The 20,559-nt window shown below is 44.3% G+C and overlaps 1 protein-coding gene across 1 annotated transcript in view; it reads right to left on the bottom strand.

Moving 5' to 3' along the window:
• Positions 1–20,559, bottom strand: part of LOC148505485 (pleckstrin homology domain-containing family G member 3-like) — a 225,517-nt gene that overhangs the window by 143,027 nt on the left and 61,931 nt on the right. Inside the window, exon 2 of the mRNA XM_088448223.1 lies at positions 14,915–15,138. Coding sequence (XP_088304349.1) covers positions 14,915–15,071 — 157 coding nt within the window. The 5' untranslated portion in view covers positions 15,072–15,138. The remainder of the gene's footprint in view (positions 1–14,914; positions 15,139–20,559) is intronic.

Genomic DNA, 20,559 nt, shown 5'->3' with positions numbered 1-20,559 from the left:
GAATCCCAATGCTAGCATCAAATAAAGAAACCCAACACTAGCATCAAATAAAGAAGCCCAACGCTAGCATCAAATAAAGAAGCCCAACGCTAGCATCAAATAAACAAGCCCAACGCTAGCATCAAATAAAGAAGCCCAACGCTAGCATCAAATAAAGAAGCCCAACGCTAGCATCAAATAAAGAAGCCCAACGCTAGCATCAAATAAAGAAGCCCAACGCTAGCATCAAATAAAGAAGCCCAACGCTAGCATCAAATAAAGAAGCCCAACACTAGCATCAAATAAAGAAGCCCAACACTAGCATCAAATAAAGAAACCCAACACTAGCATCAAATAAAGAAGCCCAACACTAGCATCAAATAAAGAAGCCCAACGCTAGCATCAAATAAAGAAGCCCAACACTAGCATCAAATAAAGAAGCCCAACGCTAGCATCAAATAAAGAAACCCAACGCTAGCATCAAATAAAGAAACCTAACGCTAGCATCAAATAAAGAAACCCAACGCTAGCATCAAATAAAGAAACCTAACGCTAGCATCAAATAAAGAAGCCCAACGCTAGCATCAAATAAAGAAGCCCAACGCTAGTATCAAATAAAGAAACCCAACGCTAGCCGACACGGTGTCACGGCCAGGGTATTTCAGCATGGCGCTAGGCAGGTGTTACCTGTGAGGTCGTTGTGGCGCGGGCTGTCTGGTGGCGGAGCTGGTGTCTGGCGGGGGGCTTTGGCTGCGCGCGTTGTTGTGCGGCCCTGTTGTCACTCTGCGCTGGTGAGGCCTGGCGGCGTCTCCGTTCCGTGTGGCATGGGCGCCGCCATCTTACCTTCTGGCCATGTGATGCGGCTGGCCAATCCTGGTGAGTCACATGTTCCCTCCGGCCAGTAACAGCACGGCATGGGGTATTTAGGAAGGGTCAGTGCCTTCCTTCTTGGCCAGTGCAACGTGTATCTCAGCCTAGCTGAGAGGGAGTTCTCTGTGCTTTCCTGTTCCTGTGAATTCGCTGTCTGCCAGTCTGCCTGTCAGCTCCTAGCTCCCACTGGACTACCCCGCTTCCTCCATCACCCTTGCCCATACCTGAGTGCCTGAGCCTGCTGACATCCTGCGCTTCAGTTCACTACCTGCAAACCTGGCTTGATTATTTTCAGTTTCACTACCTGCACACCTGGACAGCTCTAATTGTTTTTACTTGGACATTAACCCTTTTGCTCCCACCACAGAACTCTTGTGCACATTTATTTATTCCTGGACTTTTATTTACTGCCACATTATATGTCTACTCAAGCACTTATTAAAAATCCTAGTTTTATTTTCAAATCTGCTTCTGTGATCGCTCCTGCTACCACCCCGGGTCCACAAACAACCCAGAACATAACAGTTTGCACTGGCCCCATGGAGCCGGCCACGGATCAGTAGTCAGGAGTGGATTTGTGCCGGTGCATTTCTGGTCGTTTAGAAAATCTGGAAAACATGCAGCATCAGATGGCTCAATTTCTGCAAGAGATGTCCAAGCGACAGGATAGTTTGCAAACTTCCTTTTCTACCCCTGAAGTACCAGCATCTACATCCGCTTCAGCGTCTGGGAATACAGGAGGTAGATCATCTCCCCGCTTACATCTTCCTTTACCAAGTAAATTTGACGGCAATCCTAAACTCTGCCGAGGATTCCTAAATCAGTGTGACATACATTTTACCCTGCAGCCTGACAACTTTCTAACTGCAAGAACTAAAGTGGCTTATATAGTCTCTCTGTTATCCGGGCCAGGCCTTGGAATGGGCTTCCCCACTCTGGGAGCGCTCAGATCCGCTGCTGGATAATTACGCAGGCTTTGTGTCATCCTTCAGGAGGATTTTCGATGAACCTGGGCGTACTGTATCAGCATCATCAAACATCATGACACTGAGACAAGGGGTTCGTCCTGTCAGTCAATATGCCGTGCAATTTCAAATTTTAGCATCAGAGCTCAAATGGAATGAGGAAGCCCTCACCTCGGCCTTCTGGCATGGGTTGTCAGACCGACTAAAGGATGATCTAGTCACTCGAGAGCTTCCTACAAATCTAAACGACATGATTTCGTTGTGTATCAAAGTTGACCTACGCTTCAGGGAACGTCAGGCTGAAAAAAAACAGAACTGACCGGCAAAGGTCATTTACCCCCTCCATTTCTACCCGACCCATTCCTTCTCCTACTGAAGAGGAGCCTATGCAGGTGAATCATACACACCCCTCCAAAGAAGAACGTCAGAGAAGAATGCAAAAGAACCTCTGTCTGTACTGCGGAGAGTCCGGTCACCTGCTGATCTCCTGCCCCCGTAAACCGTGAAATGCCAAATCCTAACTGACCCTGGAGACATCAAGTTAGGAGTTATGAACCAGTCTCCAAAAATTAAAGATTTCACGATTACCCTAGCCTTTGATCTTAAACCCAAACCTGTCTTTGCTACTGCTCTACTTGACTCGGGAGCAGCTGGAAATTTCATAACGTCTAGTTTCATAGATAAATTTCAGATTCCTTGTTTGTCTCTCAACCATGCCATCTCTCTGACCTCTATAGACGGACGCCCTCTAACTAACGGGATAGTCACCAAAGAGACTCAACCAGTATTGGTCCGAATTGGAGCACTTCATTCTGAGTCCTTAAAATTCCTGGTGATATCAGAGGCCTCTCAAGAAGTGGTTCTTGGTCTACCCTGGTTACGTCAACATAATCCCAGGATTGATTGGAGTTCTATGCAGATTCTGTCATGGGGTATGGACTGTCAGAAATCCTGTCTTCCTAAAATTCGACCTGTGAGAAAGACAGTACCATTAGTTTCTTCTGCCATTCCCAAGGAATATCAGATGTTCGCCGACGTGTTCTCTGAGCAACAAGCAAATAGCTTACCCCCTCATAGGGAATGGGACTGTCCAATTGAATTGATACCTGATAAGATACCACCTCGTGGTCGTACCTATCCGCTGTCCTTGCCTGAGACTCAAGCCATGACGAGTACATCCGGGACAACCTGGCAAAGGGGTTCATTCGCCCCTCTACTTCACCTGCCGGAGCTGGGTTTTTTTTCGTTGGCAAGGACGGTGGTCTAAGACCATGTATCGATTATCGAGGCCTTAATGACATTACTGTAAAGAATCGATACCCTCTTCCCCTGATTACTGAGTTGTTTGATAGGGTCAAGGGCTCTGTCATTTTTTCTAAATTAGATCTGAGAGGGGCTTACAACCTCATTCGTATCCGAGCTGGCGATGAATCCGCTTTTAATACCAGAGATGGACATTTCGAGTATTTAGTAATGCCTTTTGGATTGTGTAACGCCCCTGCTGTCTTTCAAAGTTTCGTTAATGAGATTTTCCGGGATCTGTTATATGTTTCGGTTGTTGTCTATCTGGATGACATACTGATTTTTTCACCCTCTGTGGCTAAACATCAAGAACATGTTAAAGAAGTTCTGACCCGTTTGAGAGAAAACCACCTTTACTGCAAACTGGAGAAGTGCGTCTTTGGAGTGCCCAGTGTACCTTTTCTCGGCTATGTAATATCTGGCTCCAGTTTAGAAATGGACCCCAAGAAGGTACAAGCAATTCTGGATTGGACCCGACCTCAGACACTGAAGGCCATCCAGAGATTGTTGGGCTTCGCCAATTATTATAGACACTTCATTAAGGGATTTTCTACACTGCTGGCTCCCATTACAGCCTTGACCCGCAAAGGTGCTAATCCTGCCCAATGGTCACCTGAGGCAGAGTCTGCCTTTCATCTTCTAAAACAGGCCTTTATCTCAGCACCAGTTCTTCGACAACCAGATCTGGACAGGCCTTTTTTGTTGGAAGTGGACGCATCATCTGAAGCTGTGGGAGCAGTCTTGTCTCAATGTTATGAGGACAACCGAGTCCATCCGTGTGGGTTCTTTTCTAAAAAATTCTCACCTGCCGAAAGGAACTACGCCATAGGTGAGCAAGAACTACTAGCTGTAAAGTTGGCGTTGAAGGAATGGAGATATTTGCTAGAAGGCGCCAAGTTTCCATTTACTGTATTTACGGACCATAGAAATCTCCTATTTCGCAAAAACCTCCAATGTGTGAGTCCTCGTTTGGCCCGCTGGGCAATATTCTTTGCCAGATTTCAGTTCACCCTGACCTTCCAGTCTGGAGCACTTAATCAGAAGGCTGATGCCCTATCGAGATCTCTCCTCTGTGATGATCAATCTGAAAATCAAAGCAATACCCCTGTCTTGGAATCAAGAGTTTTCGCCGCATTACAAGTTCAGCCTCCTACGGGAAAATCATTTGTGGCCCCGGAATTAAGGAAGCAGCTTCTCACTTGGGCACATTCCTCTCGCTTCGCAGGGCACTCAGGCACTCGGAAGACCTTGGAGTTCCTGAAAAGACACTATTGGTGGCCTTCTATGAAGGCAGATATAATGGAGTTCATCTCTTCCTGCTCTTCCTGCGCCCAGCATAAATCATCACGACAAGCTCCAGCTGGGGAATTGCTTCCATTACCTACTCCATCACGTCCATGGACGCATCTCTCCATGGATTTCGTCACAGACCTGCCAGTCTCTCAAGGTTTCAACACTATCTGGGTTGTAATAGACCGATTTTCTAAGATGGTCCACTATATACCGTTGAAGAAGTTACCTTCTGCCACTGACCTGGCACAGTTGTTTGTCCAACACATATTTCGTCTACATGGCCTTCCTGCTGAAATTGTCTCTGACCGTGGTGTGCAATTTACTGCAAAATTCTGGAGGGCTTTGTGTTCTGTTCTTCAAGTGAAGTTAAACTTTTCCACGGCCTACCATCCGCAAAGCAACGGCTCCACCGAGAGAGTTAATCAAGATCTAGAGACTTTCTTAAGAATTTTTATGTCATCTTCCCAGGACAATTGGGCTGCCTTGCTGCCGTGGGCTGAGTTTGCACATAATGCTTCCTACCACTCGGCAACTAACCAACGCCATTTCAGGTTGTATATGGCCTTCATCCTCGTGTTCCCGAATTTCGAAGCCTGCCTGTTTTCGATGTTCCGGCCGTGGAGGACACGGTGCGGAATTTTGCTGCCATCTGGACTCTCAAGTACGGTCTGATTTGTTGAAGGCATCCTCTCGCTATAAGACCCAGGCCGATAGAAAGCGTAGAATAGTTCAACGCATGCAAGTAGGAAACCAGGTCTGGTTGTCTACTCGGAACCTTCGTCTAAGAGTTCCGTCTATGAAATTCGCACCCCGCTTCATCGGTCCCTTCACCATAACAGAAGTCATTAATGCAGTGGCCTACTGTTTACAGTTACCCCCATACCTAAAAATTCCCAATTCCTTCCATGTTTCCTTATTAAAGCCCCTAGTCCTGAATAAGTTCCATAATGCTCTACCTGCTTCTCCTCGAGTCCAGACGGAGAGAGGAGTTGAGTTTGAAGTCGCCCAGATCTTGGACTCTCGTCTGCGCAGAGGTCATCTTCAGTATTTGTTGGACTGGAAAGGTTATGGTCCAGAGGAACGTTGCTGGACCGATGCTCGTGATGTCCACGCTCATCAGGAGATTCCATTCTGCCCATCCGGAGAAGCCTGGTGAGTGTCCTGAGGCCACCCCAAAAGGGGGGGGTACTGTCACGGCCAGGGTATTTCAGCATGGCACTAGGCGGGTGTTACCTGTGAGGTCGTTGTGGCGCGGGCTGTCTGGTGGCGGAGCTGGTGTCTGGCGGGGGGCTTTGGCTGCGCGCGTTGTTGTGCGGCCCTGTTGTCACTCTGCGCTGGTGAGGCCTGGCGGCGTCTCCGTTCCATTTGGCATGGGCGCCGCCATCTTGCCTTCTGGCCATGTGATGCGGCTGGCCAATCCTGGTGAGTCACATGTTCCCTCCGGCCAGTAACAGCACGGCATGGGGTATTTAGGAAGGGTCAGTGCCTTCCTTCTTGGCCAGTGCAACGTGTATCTCAGCCTAGCTGAGAGGGAGTTCTCTGTGCTTTCCTGTTCCTGTGAATTCGCTGTCTGCCAGTCTGCCTGTCAGCTCCTAGCTCCCACTTGACTACCCCGCTTCCTCCATCACCCTTGCCCATACCTGAGTGCCTGAGCCTGCTGACATCCTGCGCTTCAGTTCACTACCTGCAAACCTGGCTTGATTATTTTCAGTATCACTACCTGCACACCTGGACAGCTCTAATTGTTTTTACTTGGACATTAACCCTTTTACTCCCACCACAGAACTCTTGTGCACATTTATTTATTCCTGGACTTTTATTTACTGCCACATTATATGTCTACTCAAGCACTTATTAAAAATCCTAGTTTTATTTTCAAATCTGCTTCTGTGATCGCTCCTGCTACCACCCCGGGTCCACAAACAACCCAGAACATAACACACGGGACTTGGCAGCTCACTCACGCCAGGCAAGACGCGCTGTGTAGTTATTGAGGCTAGATGTATGAGGGCATATTTGTATTTGCAAAGGATAACTTTTGACGAACTCTTTCAAGCAGTAAAAGATGTTTAGTAATGCAGTTGTTATCACAGCATTATTTTAATTCTAATCTTTTGTTTGCATTAACAGAAACAAATATTATAGATCAGAGTCATAAAAGGCAGAATTCTATGATTTCCCATAGACAACAGATGCTCACAGCAAACTCTATAACTCTCTCTATACGCTATAGGACTAGCTCTGCTGCTTCAGGAAAGAAACTGCCAACAGCAAGTTACACTAATCTAATAGGTCACAAACAGTTACCAAAGGGAAGACAGGTTGGATGTAACCAGTCGATTTATGCCAATAATTTATGGTTCTGTTACAAAGGCTATTTCCTTTGCAATGGCACAACCAGTGTTAAAGTTTTTCTCCTTGTGGTTACAGCTAAAAGGATTGTTCCTGTGTAAACGTAGCTGATGTCCCACCAGTCTCAAGGAGTTGACTTCCTTCCTATACAGTACTGAGTTTGAAATGTTGTACTAATTAGGAATAGTTTATGTAAACACATGAGCTATTTATACCTCAGAGTGAAAGTCAGGTTTGACTGCACTTTTTAAGCTTTAATCTATAGTCCTGTATAATCGGTAAATAAAACATTACAGGTATAAATGATAGCCCACAGGAGGCAAGAACAAGGAATGGGGTGATACTAATGTGCAGTTGTGTGATAACCATGTATTTCCTGGCAAAAACAGGAAGTGGGTAAGATGAAGCCATAGGTTTGAATTTAATAAATGTAAGAATTAACGATGAACGGTGACAAGTGTCAATACTGCTGTCTTGCATAGATTCCTCATTGGCGTACATCATTTTACTTCCCTTTAGGTGCATACACACGTAACGATTTTGTAACCAACGATTTTCTGTCAGATATTCCCTTGAAAAGTGAACTATTTTTTTGAAGTGTAATGAACGATTTTTTGAACGATGAACGAATAATGTTCTTTCCCTTAATGAAAATCGTCATGTTGGACAGTCTGAAATGGACGATGAACGATAACTACAAACGGGAGCGCGCATTTGTGATGATCATCGTTATAACTCATAAACTGAACAATTTTTTTGAACGATTTAACAATACGATTTAACGACAACGACGTTGTTATCAACAAATTGTTAAAAAAATTGTTACGTGTGTATGCACCTTTACTCTTCCATACTGCACATGTACACAAAAAATATGTCCGTATATAGGTGCTTCCATATTGTGGAGTTGTGGCACAGGGCAGGAAAACATAAGCACAGTAAGAAAAAGGTTCACGCAACTACTATATAATCAAACGTGGCTGCATCATAAGATGCGCCTCTTAAATGGTGCATCTCTTGCGGGCACTGGTGCAGAGATGCACAATGATGGTGATGCCTATCTTATCACTGCTGAATAGATGCTTATGTGTAGACTTCAGTGTTGCGGCTATATTACAGCATGTCATGGCCATTTATTTGCATTACTTGTAACTTTCATTGGACTACTGCAGGAAAGAAGATCGCCATTTGGATTTTTAAAGCTGTAAACAATAGATGTGGAGGGTCACGGCCATAACTAGGGGTGTGCGACATGTGCTGTTGCGCAGGGTGGGTCGCTGTCCCACAGCTCCTGCGTCTGACTAGCAGGGTGCCTGGGACAGCACACTGCAGCCAGGATTGGTGGTGCAGTGCCAGCTGAAGTGTCACTCAGATGCTGCGGCCATGCACCCTGCAATCTGTGCAGCCACTTGGAGCATCCTGAAGAGACACCCTGCAGTCTGTGCAGCCACTTGGAGCATCTTCAGGATGCTCCGGGCAGTGCTGCACTTTCCGGTACTAGCGGCCCAGACCGCTCTGTGAGCCGTCATGACATCCTGCGCTCAGGGGGGTGGGGACTGGCACAGGGCACCTGGGAACCTTGTTACAGTGCAGCGGAGGGTGTTTGTAATTAACTGCATTTTAAATTCGTTGTCAGAAAATGTATTTGGGCTTCCAGGATTCAGTAACTGATCTGACCCTCTTGAGCAGCAATGATTTCAATCAACGTTTACAGCCACTTGTTTGTATCTTTGGCCATTCCTCATTACAGAACTCATTCAACTCATGGATGATGGTGGGCTTTCTTGCATGAACATCTCGCTTCAAGCCCTGCCACAACATTCCTATTGAATTAAGGTATGGGTACGGGTCTAAGCTCCAGAAAAGTTTGCTTTCCGGGGCTTTGGGGCATATGGTGATCGCGGTCAAACAGCATTTTTTGGAGGGTTGACCACATTATTCAGTCTAGTGCAGCCTGCCCCCTATGAGATGACAGGATGTTAAGCTTACATTTTGTTAAAGAGCTCCAAGGAAGCTGTTTTGAGGCATTAGAAGGCAATCACGTATCCAGCAGTATAGGAATTACTTTATAGTAGGGATGTGCAGGCTCGGATAGGTTCGAGTTTGCACGTGGAGTTCGGATTTTTCCCTCCAAAAAAACGGAACTCAGAAAGAGGCAAAACGTCATCTTACATGGACGAACATCATCATTCCTGGACTTTTGTCCAGGAATGATGATGTTCGTCCATGTAAGATGACGTTTTGCCTCTTTCTGAGTTCCGTTTTTTTGGAGGGAAAAATCCGAACTCCACGTGCAAACTCGAACCTATCCGAGCCTGCACATCCCTACTTTATAGTCAACAAATCAGACCATTTGTATCAGTAACAGTATTTAGCCAAATTTTTCCAGCCATGTAGCAATGTAGAATGTCTTATTCTGTCCATTTGTCCCTAAAGAAAAACTTCACAGAAAATGATCTAAAGCATTGAGTACAGATCCTTATGTACAGATAAATCCAGCTCCAGTGCTGGATGTCATGTATTATTACTGTGTCAATTGTCAGCTCAGTCACACACCCAAGCTCAAAAGTACTTAAACATTTGTCATTAATGATAACTAATTTATACTAGATGCTACTATAAAAGTGCTGATCTGTGTTATACTGCTCCTGCTCACTCGGCTGTTAAAAACAGGCGGCAGTGGTAGAGGTCTCCCCTTTCTGCTCAGTGCAGGTGATATGGACATATATTATATATATCACATTATAACAAACACATTCTATCATATGTGAATAACTACATGATGAGGATACGACCATTTAGGAGCCTATGAGACACTATGAGATAATTTATGATACGATAACAGTGACTTGTAAACATTGGCCACCGAATAAACTCGCAAGTGTCAACTATATACAGCAATCACTGTAGGGCTATACAGTAATACAGCTTCATTAGTCGTGGGAAATAAAGATAATAAGAATAGCCCCTTATACAGCTTTTGAGAAACTCTAATTGTTACCTAGTACAAGGACAGACATTTATACAATAATGTATGATACCTATATTTAATAATCTTATTAAGCATAATGAACAAATCTAATAATTTACCAGGTTCAGGGAATAAAGTGCAATACATTGAACGCCATGCAAGCACACATACAATAATCAATTTTATTAAATCTGCATCTCCATTGCAGTGTGTTACAGTGTGTATATTAAAATCAATAATAATAATTCCTTATACAGCTAAAACCAAAATATATAAATGAGATGTGATAATTTTCCCAGAGTTTAGAAGTTTACACAGAACTGGTTATTCCAGCATATCAATAGAGGTAACAGAAACCAGCTCACAATACAAGCTAATTAGCATTTGTTAAGGTGTTCAACTCCACAGCATACCCCCAACAAGAGGCTTTTTCCTCTTGAAGCCTCACACAGGAAAACTTAGAACAATAGTCCAGTTGACCAATCGGATATTCCCTTTCTGACCACACCTCACAGGTGAGGGAGAGCAGGATGGCATTCACACACACTTGGAGAAACACACATGCTGGCAAGGACACACCAGGGAGACACAAGGACAGCAGACTTTCTCCCCAGAAGACTGCCAAGATGCAGCTTCAATCGCCTGGAGATATCTGCTCATAATGGCTAAGTAAACTGTACAGTGGTTAGCCTATATGATATCTATAACTAGTTTGATTTAATCTGTTTATAGCTTATATAGATAGTTTGTAGTGATTAATATTGTAGTTCATAGTGGAATCTTTGTTAAAGGCCAGGTTGTCAGGCTGTGGTGCTTTGGTTGTGCCTTGGTTTGTGTTAATCTGTAGTAGACGATATGAAGATTGATTTGCGGTGATTTGGGTTCAGTTTTATATATATGGCTGGCTGTGATATATACATATTAAGTTTCTTCTTTCCCCCTTCCTTCCCATGTGTTGTATTCTCGTGGTCTGACTGTATCATTGTGTAGTTGAGATTGGGATGGAGATTGGGTGAAATGTTGCAATCTGTAGATGTATATTTGTTTGATATCAGCTAGTGGTTGTGGTTCCTTGGGAGTTGCAGATTGCTAGCCATATTGTGATAGTATTGTGAAGTTATATATTATCATAGTTTGGGAATTTAAAGATGCTACCTCCATGTGGTATGAACAAAGGAAATTCCATGTGCTCTCCCCCTTCCCCCATTGACCCATGTGTTCAATGGAAATTGAAATTGGTCCATGTGGTTGGTGGATGCTTTATAGTGTTATGATAGAATTGTGTACTATGAGTTGTATAGTGGTATTTTTAACTATTACAGAGGAATCAGCTTATATGTATTATACAACATTATAGTATCTGAAAAGCTTGTATAGTATAGTGGATGCAGTGTTATATCATGGAAGTTGAAAATATTAGACACTGGTATACAATATAATGTACTGTTTTGGTCCAAAGATATCACACAGTTGTAGTGGGTGAAGGTATTGGTATTCCAGAACATGGCATTATGGGAGTCTTCAATGTGAGTTTTCAAAATGGAGTTTGTGTTCAGAGACCATGCGGTTTGAACAATAGGACAAAGGGTCCCAACAACCCCCACTCACACACTTGGCAATCATTTCCTATATCTCTCTCTCTCTCTCTCTTTCTCTTTGTATCGTCTATATTGTATTTTAACAAGCATTGATTTTATGAAGATTTGATATATAAAACGTTTTACTTATAACACTTGGTGTGCATCGTTATCTTTATGAAAGGAAATTATCCAAATGATTTAAAAGGTATATAATTCTGGTTAACACTTTGCGAAGTTCATATATTTATGTTGCGTATAACCTGATAGTTATTATATGAAAAATAGAATAATTTGCTTCAGATATATTGGGATTAAACGAGCTGGCAATGGCCTGGGTGTACAAATAGAAAGAAAGGAAAAAAACACCCCTCAGCACAGTGGAATTTATATTGAGAGATTAGCACCATTGTACAATTGCAAGGTGCAACAAATGTTGAAAGGACAATTAGATATTGGTGAGGTTGTTACATAGCTTCTGGAGATAGGTACAGGCGTGATACTCACAAAAAGATAAGATTTCTATTTGTTATGTGTGCTCTTCATGTATTCCTGTCACGGATAAATATTTTCTTACCCTATTCATGTGAATATGATACAATATATGAAGGGTATATGGATATGTTAATATTAACTTATTGGTGTTGCAATTGTTTTAAATAAATGAATAAAAGTTATATTTGAATGCATTGATATGACCAGTGCACCATTACACTATTTATTTTCCTTATATAAATTACTTGATCTCTATAGTGGAAGTTTCAATGGAATATTAAGGAGCAGGTCATGCACTGGTACGGCTGTTCTCTTTCTTTATCAGTGCAGGTGATTGCCATAATGACAGGGGAGAGGCAACACTGCTGGATATTAGAACAAGCAGGCGGTAGTAATAAGACTGCTGAAGCCTTTGAGGCACCCAACATGGTGACCGCTACCCACCTGAATAGTTAAAATTCTTTCACTGTATTTCATTTAGTAAAATATGCAGACTGGGCCTATAAATAGCCAGCAATTGTACGATTCATTTATTCCAAACATAAGGCAAGTGATCATCTACTTTTATATGTGACCAGTGTATCACAACAGATAATAAATCTGATCAGTGTAGCACAACAGATAATAAGTCAGCATTTTGTCCAAGGGATTATATGCACAAGGCTCTATCCTTTGTCCTGTCCGTCACTCCTCTGCCGACCCCCCACCCTTCTCCCTGCTTCACCTACATTCCTCAGCACAGAGGAATGCAGACATGGCATTTGTCTGCTACTGATACAACAGTAACTCCTCCTGCACTTATACAATATACTCTTTATTGCCTGCTGGATAACTGCTCATTTTTTTTAATGTGCATTTTAACAATAGTCTCGGAAAAATTGGACAGAGATCATTTGGTTTAATACTTCTGAAGAGGTGCAATAAACATTATGTACTTACAGTATTAGTAGTTTCATTAGAAATCATTCCCCAAGTGTAATGGAATGGAATCAGGAAGCAATGCATGGTACATATAGAGGTACAGTATATAAAAGGTTGGGTATGGGATACCGACAGTCAGGATGCCGACAATCAGCATACAGACAGCGGGATCCCGACAGTGAGAATACTGACAAACTTTTATAAGTATTATTCACACAGCCTCTCACAGCCTAACCCTAACCCTCCCGTCCCGTAGCCTAACCCTAACCCTCCCGTCCCGCAGCCTAACCCTAACCTTCTCATCCTGCAGCCTAACCCTAACCCTCCCGTCCCGCAGCCTAACCCTAACCCTCCCGTCCCGTAGCCTAACCCTAACCCTCCCGTCCCGTAGCCTAACCCTAACTCTCCCCTCCCGCAGCCTAACCCTAACCCTCTCATCCTGCAGCCTAACCCTAACCCTCCCGTCCCGCAGCCTAACCCTAACCCTCCCGTCCCGCAGCCTAACCCTAACCCTCCCGTCCCGCAGCCTAACCCTAACCCTCCCGTCCCGCAGCCTAACCCTAACTCTCCCGTCCCGCAGCCTAACCCTAACTCTCCCCTCCCGCAGCCTAACCCTAACCCTCCCGTTCCGCAGCCTAACCCTAACCCTCTCATCCTGCAGCCTAACCCTAACTCTCCCCTCCCGCAGCCTAACCCTAACCCTCCCGTCCCGCAGCCTAACCCTAACCCTCTCATCCTGCAGCCTAACCCTAACCCTCCCATCCCGCAGCCTAACCCTAACCCTCCCATCCCGCAGCCTAATCCTAACCCTCCCGTCCCACAGCCTAACCCTAACCCTCCCATCCCGCAGCCTAATCCTAACCCTCCCGTCCCACAGCCTAACCCTAACCCTCCCGTCCCGCAGCCTAACCCTAACCCTCTCATCCCGCAGCCTAACCCTAACCCTCCTGTCCCACAGCCTAACCCTAACTCTCACCTCCCGCAGCCTAACCCTAACCCTCCCATCCCGCAGCCTATCCCTAAGCCTCCCATCCCGCAGCCTATCCCTAAGCCTCTCGTCCCACAGCCTAATCCTAACCCTCCCGTCCCGCAGCCTATCCCTAACCCTCTCGTCCCACAGCCTATCCCTAACCCTCCCATCCCGCAGCCTATCCCTAACCCTCACATCCCACAGCCTAACCCTAACCCTCCCATCTCGCAGCCTATCCCTAACCCTCTCGTCCCACAGCCTAACTCTAACCCTCACATCCCGCAGCCTAACTCTAACCCTCACATCCCGCAGCCTAACCCTAACCCTCACATCCCGCAGCCTAACTCTAACCCTCACATCCCGCAGCCTAACTCTAACCCTCACATCCAGCAGCCTAACCCTAACTCTCCCATCCCGCAGCCTAACCCTAACTCTCCCATCCCGCAGCCTAGCCCTAACCCTCACATCCCGCAGCCTAGCCCTAACTCTCCCATCCCGCAGCCTAACCCTAACCCTCCCATCCCGCAGCCTAACCCTAACCCTCACATCCCGCAGCCTAACTCTAACCCTCACATCCCGCAGCCTAACTCTAACCCTCACATCCAGCAGCCTAGCCCTAACCCTCCCATCCCGCAGCCTAACCTTAACCCTCCCTTCCAGCAGCCTAACCCTAACCCTCCCTTCCCGCAGCTTAACCCTACCCCTCCCCCTAACACCAATACTTACCTCCACAACTGTCATTATTCTTTACAGTCGGGATACCGCCGTTGTTATTGTGACAGTCGGGATGCTGACTAGATCCCTATATAAGGCATGCTGTGAACAGCCCACTGATTCTGCAGGACAAAATTACCACTAAGTCACTGTGAGTTGCTACCTCTGCATTCCATCCTACTGTTGCCAGCCCACCTATAGTACAACTCTTATTTGGCATGTATGTCCCTTTCTTAAAATGTTAAACAGTTTTATTAATAAATATATATTTTATATATCACACAGACAAGGAGGATTGTCAATGATACCATAATAAATGTAATAGTATTATTATTATTAATAATAACAATAACAATAATAATAAATCCCAGCAATATACTAGCTCCAGATTTATTGTATAACTATTGGTGGAAGGAGAATTAAGTACACAAGTGTCCCATAGAGGACTCAGGAACCCCATGATGTTGTTTCCAATCTTGTCAATTAATAGAAATTACTATACTACCTTCAGAACCCCGATGTGCTGGTTCTTCATGACTGTGACCCTGCTCTTCATCTTCAATTGTCTTTAGGTGAGTTAACTCTGCAGAATCTTCTGTTGTAGAAATCAAGAGTTTGCAATTTCCCTGACCATCTTCCTGAAGATGACATTCACCCTCCATTGCTGAAGTCGGTGAGCAAACTGCCTAGAAGAGACCCCTCTCAGTCCAGTTGATTCAGAACCTTGATCTGAAAAACAGACAGAATAACTGTTACATTATAGCACTAACAGCAGGAGAGGGACATACACAACCCAGGCAGAATTATCCGGCAGCAAGACTTTGGTGCACAAATACAACTAAAATACCATACATATGTCTACAACCACAGCATTACACGTTAATGGACACTTGATGAAGCCATAAGACTTTTTTAGTCTTATGGCTTTGATTGAACAATAGGCATTAACTGTCAACACAACACTAAAAAATATTTTTATTTTATTGAAAAATCCTTTTATTGTATGCTAAGTGTCGCCCATAAATGTCTACCCAAAGTGAACCTGTCTTATAAAATATTAATGTGATTATAAATAATTATTATATAGGTATTTATGTATTATTACAATGTAATGTGTCAGCTCAGTCACACGCCCAAGCTCAAATGATCAGTACTTAAACATTTGTCATTCATAGAGAATTCATTTATACTAGATGCTACTATAAATACATTACTATTAAAAATATTTGTTTATTATTATTATTTTACATACGATAATTCTGTACGACAATATGAAAATTGGGATTTAAACAGAAAAAGGACAGTAACTCATGTTACCAATGTGCTTGTAACAAATGGATGTCAAATAAATGGACACAAATTGTTATTCAAATTGGTATACATCTATTAAAGGTGCATTGCCTACCTTTTACAGCAGCCCTGGTGCTGAGGCTGAGCTGGCTGCAACTGCGCCCCCAACCACAGACCTCAAATTCCATCACTAAAAACTGCCAAGATTGTGGTTTAATGCAACTACTGCAATATACGTGCAGGGATACGTCACACACACTTAGGCCCTGATTCAGACCCGCTCGCAGCTGGCAGCTCGCTGGGTCTGTGGGCGTTTTCTTTGTTTTCTCCAGCCTCTCGCAAAGCTGTGGGAGACCACCCACAGCTTGTGCGAGTGGTTAGGAGACCATCGCGATTATCGCGCCCATGTGACGAGACCCTGCGGTATGTTCTAGGCTGCCGCAAGGCCGAGTGGACCCCCTGCTCTAATAGAGCAGGAAGTCCACTACTGACATCAGTAGTGATGTCAGTTTGCCCGCCCAACAAATGCCAGGCATTCCTAAGGGAACGCCTGCGTTTGTCCAGCCACCCCCCTTACCCGCCCACAAAACGGGGCGAACTGTCACTCACCAACGACAGCCGGGGTCTTGTTGTGAGCCCCATAGTGACTGAACGTCAGTCGCTCAGTGGGGCTCGCGCATGCGCACGCCGGATGCAGCGCATGCGCAGTGCGCAAACATCAGGCACTCGCGAGCGGCTCTGAATGAGCTCCTTAGTCACAGGTACAGAACACAGCAGGAGGAAATGCAAAAATGAGAGTTGTGGGGAAATATTGTAGAAGACACACACAGAAAACCTACTGTGATAACTCTGTGACTTGATGTAATATTTTAGTAATATCACTCTGTTTTTCACATTATTACATATTTGTTCCCATTTTATTTTTGTATTATTACTCTGTTAAGTATTTGATCATTATTATTTTTGCTTCCCAATAGGTAATCATATACTTTTTGTTATTTTTAATATCATCAGTAACCTGGGTAATTAAATGTTTTGAATAATACCCCTTTTACACCGGAGCTAAAACCCGGGTTATTGCAGGGTTAACCCGGGCAGCTCCTTGGTGTAAAAGGGGTGAGGGTTGGATCACCGGGTCGAGTGACCCGGCAATCCAACCCAGGTAAATAGCAGTGTTTAACACGGGCATAGCCCGTATGGCACACTCCGGGTCTTGATGACCTGCAGTGCGCCGCAAGCCGGCCGATTGGTCCGGCTTCAGTGGCGCTTGGAGATGACGTCATCTCCAAGCGTCCACTTTCACGCCGGAAAAGCCAGGTCTATGCAGACCCGACTGCGGTGTGAGTGGCGCCGACTCGGGAATATCCCGAGTCAGCGCCGGCTAAATTCTGAGTCTGATCCATATAGGAACCCTGTTCCAACTCCGGATCAGACCCGGAATTTTGGTGGAAAAGGGGTATAAGTTGCTTTAACTTACTTTTAAACATTCTCTATATAAAGCTATTTGGCATATGATATTTATTAAGTTAAGTGACCCCAATTTATTTTCTATTAGGATCAAAGAAATGTTCAAGGTTGATTTTGATTTGTTAATTGTGTATCCTCAGATACCTTGGAAATCACCAGGTATCTATTATTGAGGTTTGGGAAGGTCATCTGTGGGTGGGAGATAGTAGCAATGAGGTAATTTGCAAACATGCAAACAGACTACTCTTATATTTGGTAACACCAGGCTTATCTGACAATATGTATATATAATTTGGAGAAGGGTTCAACAAATAGAGCAATCTAGAGAGAAGACAAGGGGCAATCTTGTGGATCTGTAATTTTTAATAATACCTTAGCGCTCGACCTTTTATAGTGGAATAAGGGCCTGATTCAGAGCCGGACGCTATTTGCGCTCGCTCGTTCAGAAAAAGGGGCTGGCTATTTAAATGAACCATTCGCTCTTTGCGGTCTGTTCACGCCTCTATGTCTGAACGAGCGAACAAAACATGCGAACGTAATTTTGAAAAAAATGCCCCCTGGCCGCTCGCATCATACGTCATGTCCGCTATTTATTAGATTAATCGAGTACATCGAAAGGCGTCTGAACTGCTCGCTATTCTTGTGGTTGGATTTTCCTACCACAATCATGCGAGCAGTTCTGACTATAAAACAACCAAGTGACGTGGCCAATGACGCTGCTTTGTTAATTATGCACACCCTTAAAATGCCCGTTTTGACCTTTAAGCACGCCTGCGTTCGGATCTCCACCCCCCGTTTTCAAGCACCTTCCCCTGTTACCACCCACAAACGCCTCATTCTGTCACTCAAAATAGCAGGCATTCGCTATTTAGCGAGCACACGATTTTCGGCCGCACTGACTGGTTCGCGCATGCGTATTAAAATCCGTACGCATGCGCAGTTGTGCGAACATCGGTAGGAACGAACGAGCGGCCGCTTACGAGCGGCTCTGAATCAGGCCCTAAATTCATAAAATTTGTGTTTTTTATCGAACCTTTGTCTGATGTAATGGCGTAAACAAATTAAGTCTGTATGTCTCATTAAAACATTTTATTTGTCTAATTCATGATATCAGCATGATTAATAAATTGATAATAGCAAGTTTAGTCCAATGATTGCTATATTATTAGTTTAGATTCAAATGCTGTTACAAAAATACAATAAGAATCTTATATTTGAGCCAATTCTTAGAAATAAATTAAAATATATAACTAAATGATTTCAGAAACAATTGTACATATGTGCTGAGAATTTATTCCACATTATACTATAAAAGGTTGAGCGCTAAGGTATTATTAAAATTACAGATCCACAAGTGAATTGAGGGTGGTTACCTCCTATACCTGCAGCTGCCCCCATCACAAGATAAATTGATCTTAGAGCGCTTGTACATACACATACAGAATAAGGGGCAATCTTGCCAGGTCCCCTCCCTGAATGAAAAAAAAAAACATAAATCCTTTTATAATATCTGAGAAGATGGAGCCCTATACAAGTAGGGGGAGCGTTTTAGGTGAGGAGGGGCTGTATGCAGTCTCTCCATCAAGGCCATCTCTTCTCTGTTTGGCTCTGCAGCCAATTGCAGCCTAATTATAAGCACTAGTAGCCTCTGGCGCTGTGCCAGAGACAACTGTACATGCACAGGTCTTCTGGGTAATGGCATGGCGGACATTTACCCTGTGTTTTGTGTTACTGCGCATGCATAAACCGCTGGGAAAATGGCCGTCGCTCTATTTTTGGTGATTTGTGCTGCTGATGCGGGACTCTAGAGAGGTAAGTATTGGAAAAATGAGTGCAGGGTGTGCGGTGTGGACTGCACAACCTGCAACTATTATAAATACGCCACTGCAACAGGGGTACACCTGTAAGAAAGTGTCTGGAAAATTAGAGGAATCAATGACAGAATACAGACATCAAATGTCTTTGTCAGGGCCGGTGCCAGATTTGCAAGTGCCCTAGGAAAAGCTTCACTCTGCCGCCCCTGCTCCCCCCAGTTTCTATCTGTTTGTTCACTTTCCTCAGGCAATCCTCTCGTCTTGTGCTATGCTCATCCATTCCTTGTCTTTGTCTGCTCCACCTCCAGTGCTCTTCTCTGACCTACTGCTAAACTCTCACCCTATTACATTTGGTCCTTGTTGTGGCAGCGTTGCAACATCATTACATCACGTTTGCGACGCTTGGGGTTCGGACGCTTCACCATCCTGGTGATGATCCCTGTGTGAGGGGGCCCCTGGTGGCCAACCCTATCAGTAAACCGGCCCTGCCAACACCATGTAAAAGAAGGATGTGTCTGAGAGACATCCTTTTTCCCCCCCGCTAGATGGACTCTCTGGCGCCCCCCAGAGGCCGGCGCCCTTAGGTGATTGCCTAAAGGTAATGGTAGCGCCGGCACTGGACTTTGTGCTTCTAATGACAGTTACATTATAAGAGATTTGGCTATTTAGGAATTCACTTCCTGACATCAGCAGCAGCAGCAGCCTGCAAACTGGTAATGAATTCAACATGTTCAGGGTATACAGCTGCAGCATCATCAGAGGGGCCAATCTGTAGTTATCACTTGTTTATGGGTCTTTTAGCTTCTTAGGAAGCTGCAATGTAACCGTCACTGTCTGCATGCGAGCTGTGGGCCTGTGAGATCACCAAACTACTTGTAATATTTAGCTGTGAAGCTATCTGGTCCTGGAGTTCTTCTGTGTTTTCAAACATCAATAACCTGCATAACTTCCAGAACGCTAATGGGGTGACTCAGGGGCACCCTCTGCTGTGGAGTAAGACAAATGTTTGACGCAGATGGCAGAAACTGTAGGATTACAGTGCATTGTCTGTGCAGTATAACGTAACATAACAGTTTGTCATGTTCTAGGAAAACTTCTATCAGGCCCTCAAATAGAAAATATATTTCTTATTCATGTTGGAACATGTGAGGTTTATTGGCATAGTCACAAAGAGGTTTTGCCTTTTTTAGGGCAAAATGTATTGATTACTGTATGTAATGCACCAAACCATGTGTGCGCACATCTAATTGAATTTATTGGTCACTACTTTAAGCTTCTGAAAGGAATCGTAATGCAACCCATCCTGCCTAATTCAGTGTCACTGCCTGTAATAGAAGCGTCTCACAGACAGCAGCATTATGAAGATTCCAGTACATTGTCTGTGTAGTATCAGAGCGTTACTGGTTTAGTTAATGGAATCAGTGAAGGTCATTTAAATTGCAGATTAAATTGTACGCTGCACAGTAGCTTTAGACTAGACCCACTGTCCGCCTTGATCGGCGAATCATCTTTGCAGATGAGAAGAAATTCACATAGACATAGACATTTGTAGACACACCAGTGCATCATTTTTTGCAGA

The sequence above is a fragment of the Taudactylus pleione genome, unplaced genomic scaffold, assembly GCF_031769625.1.
Source record: "Taudactylus pleione unplaced genomic scaffold, aTauple2 ptg000452l, whole genome shotgun sequence".
Classification (NCBI taxonomy): domain Eukaryota; kingdom Metazoa; phylum Chordata; class Amphibia; order Anura; family Myobatrachidae; genus Taudactylus; species Taudactylus pleione.
Note: the sequence above shows the minus strand (reverse complement) of the source record. Positions and strands in the feature narration are given on the sequence as shown.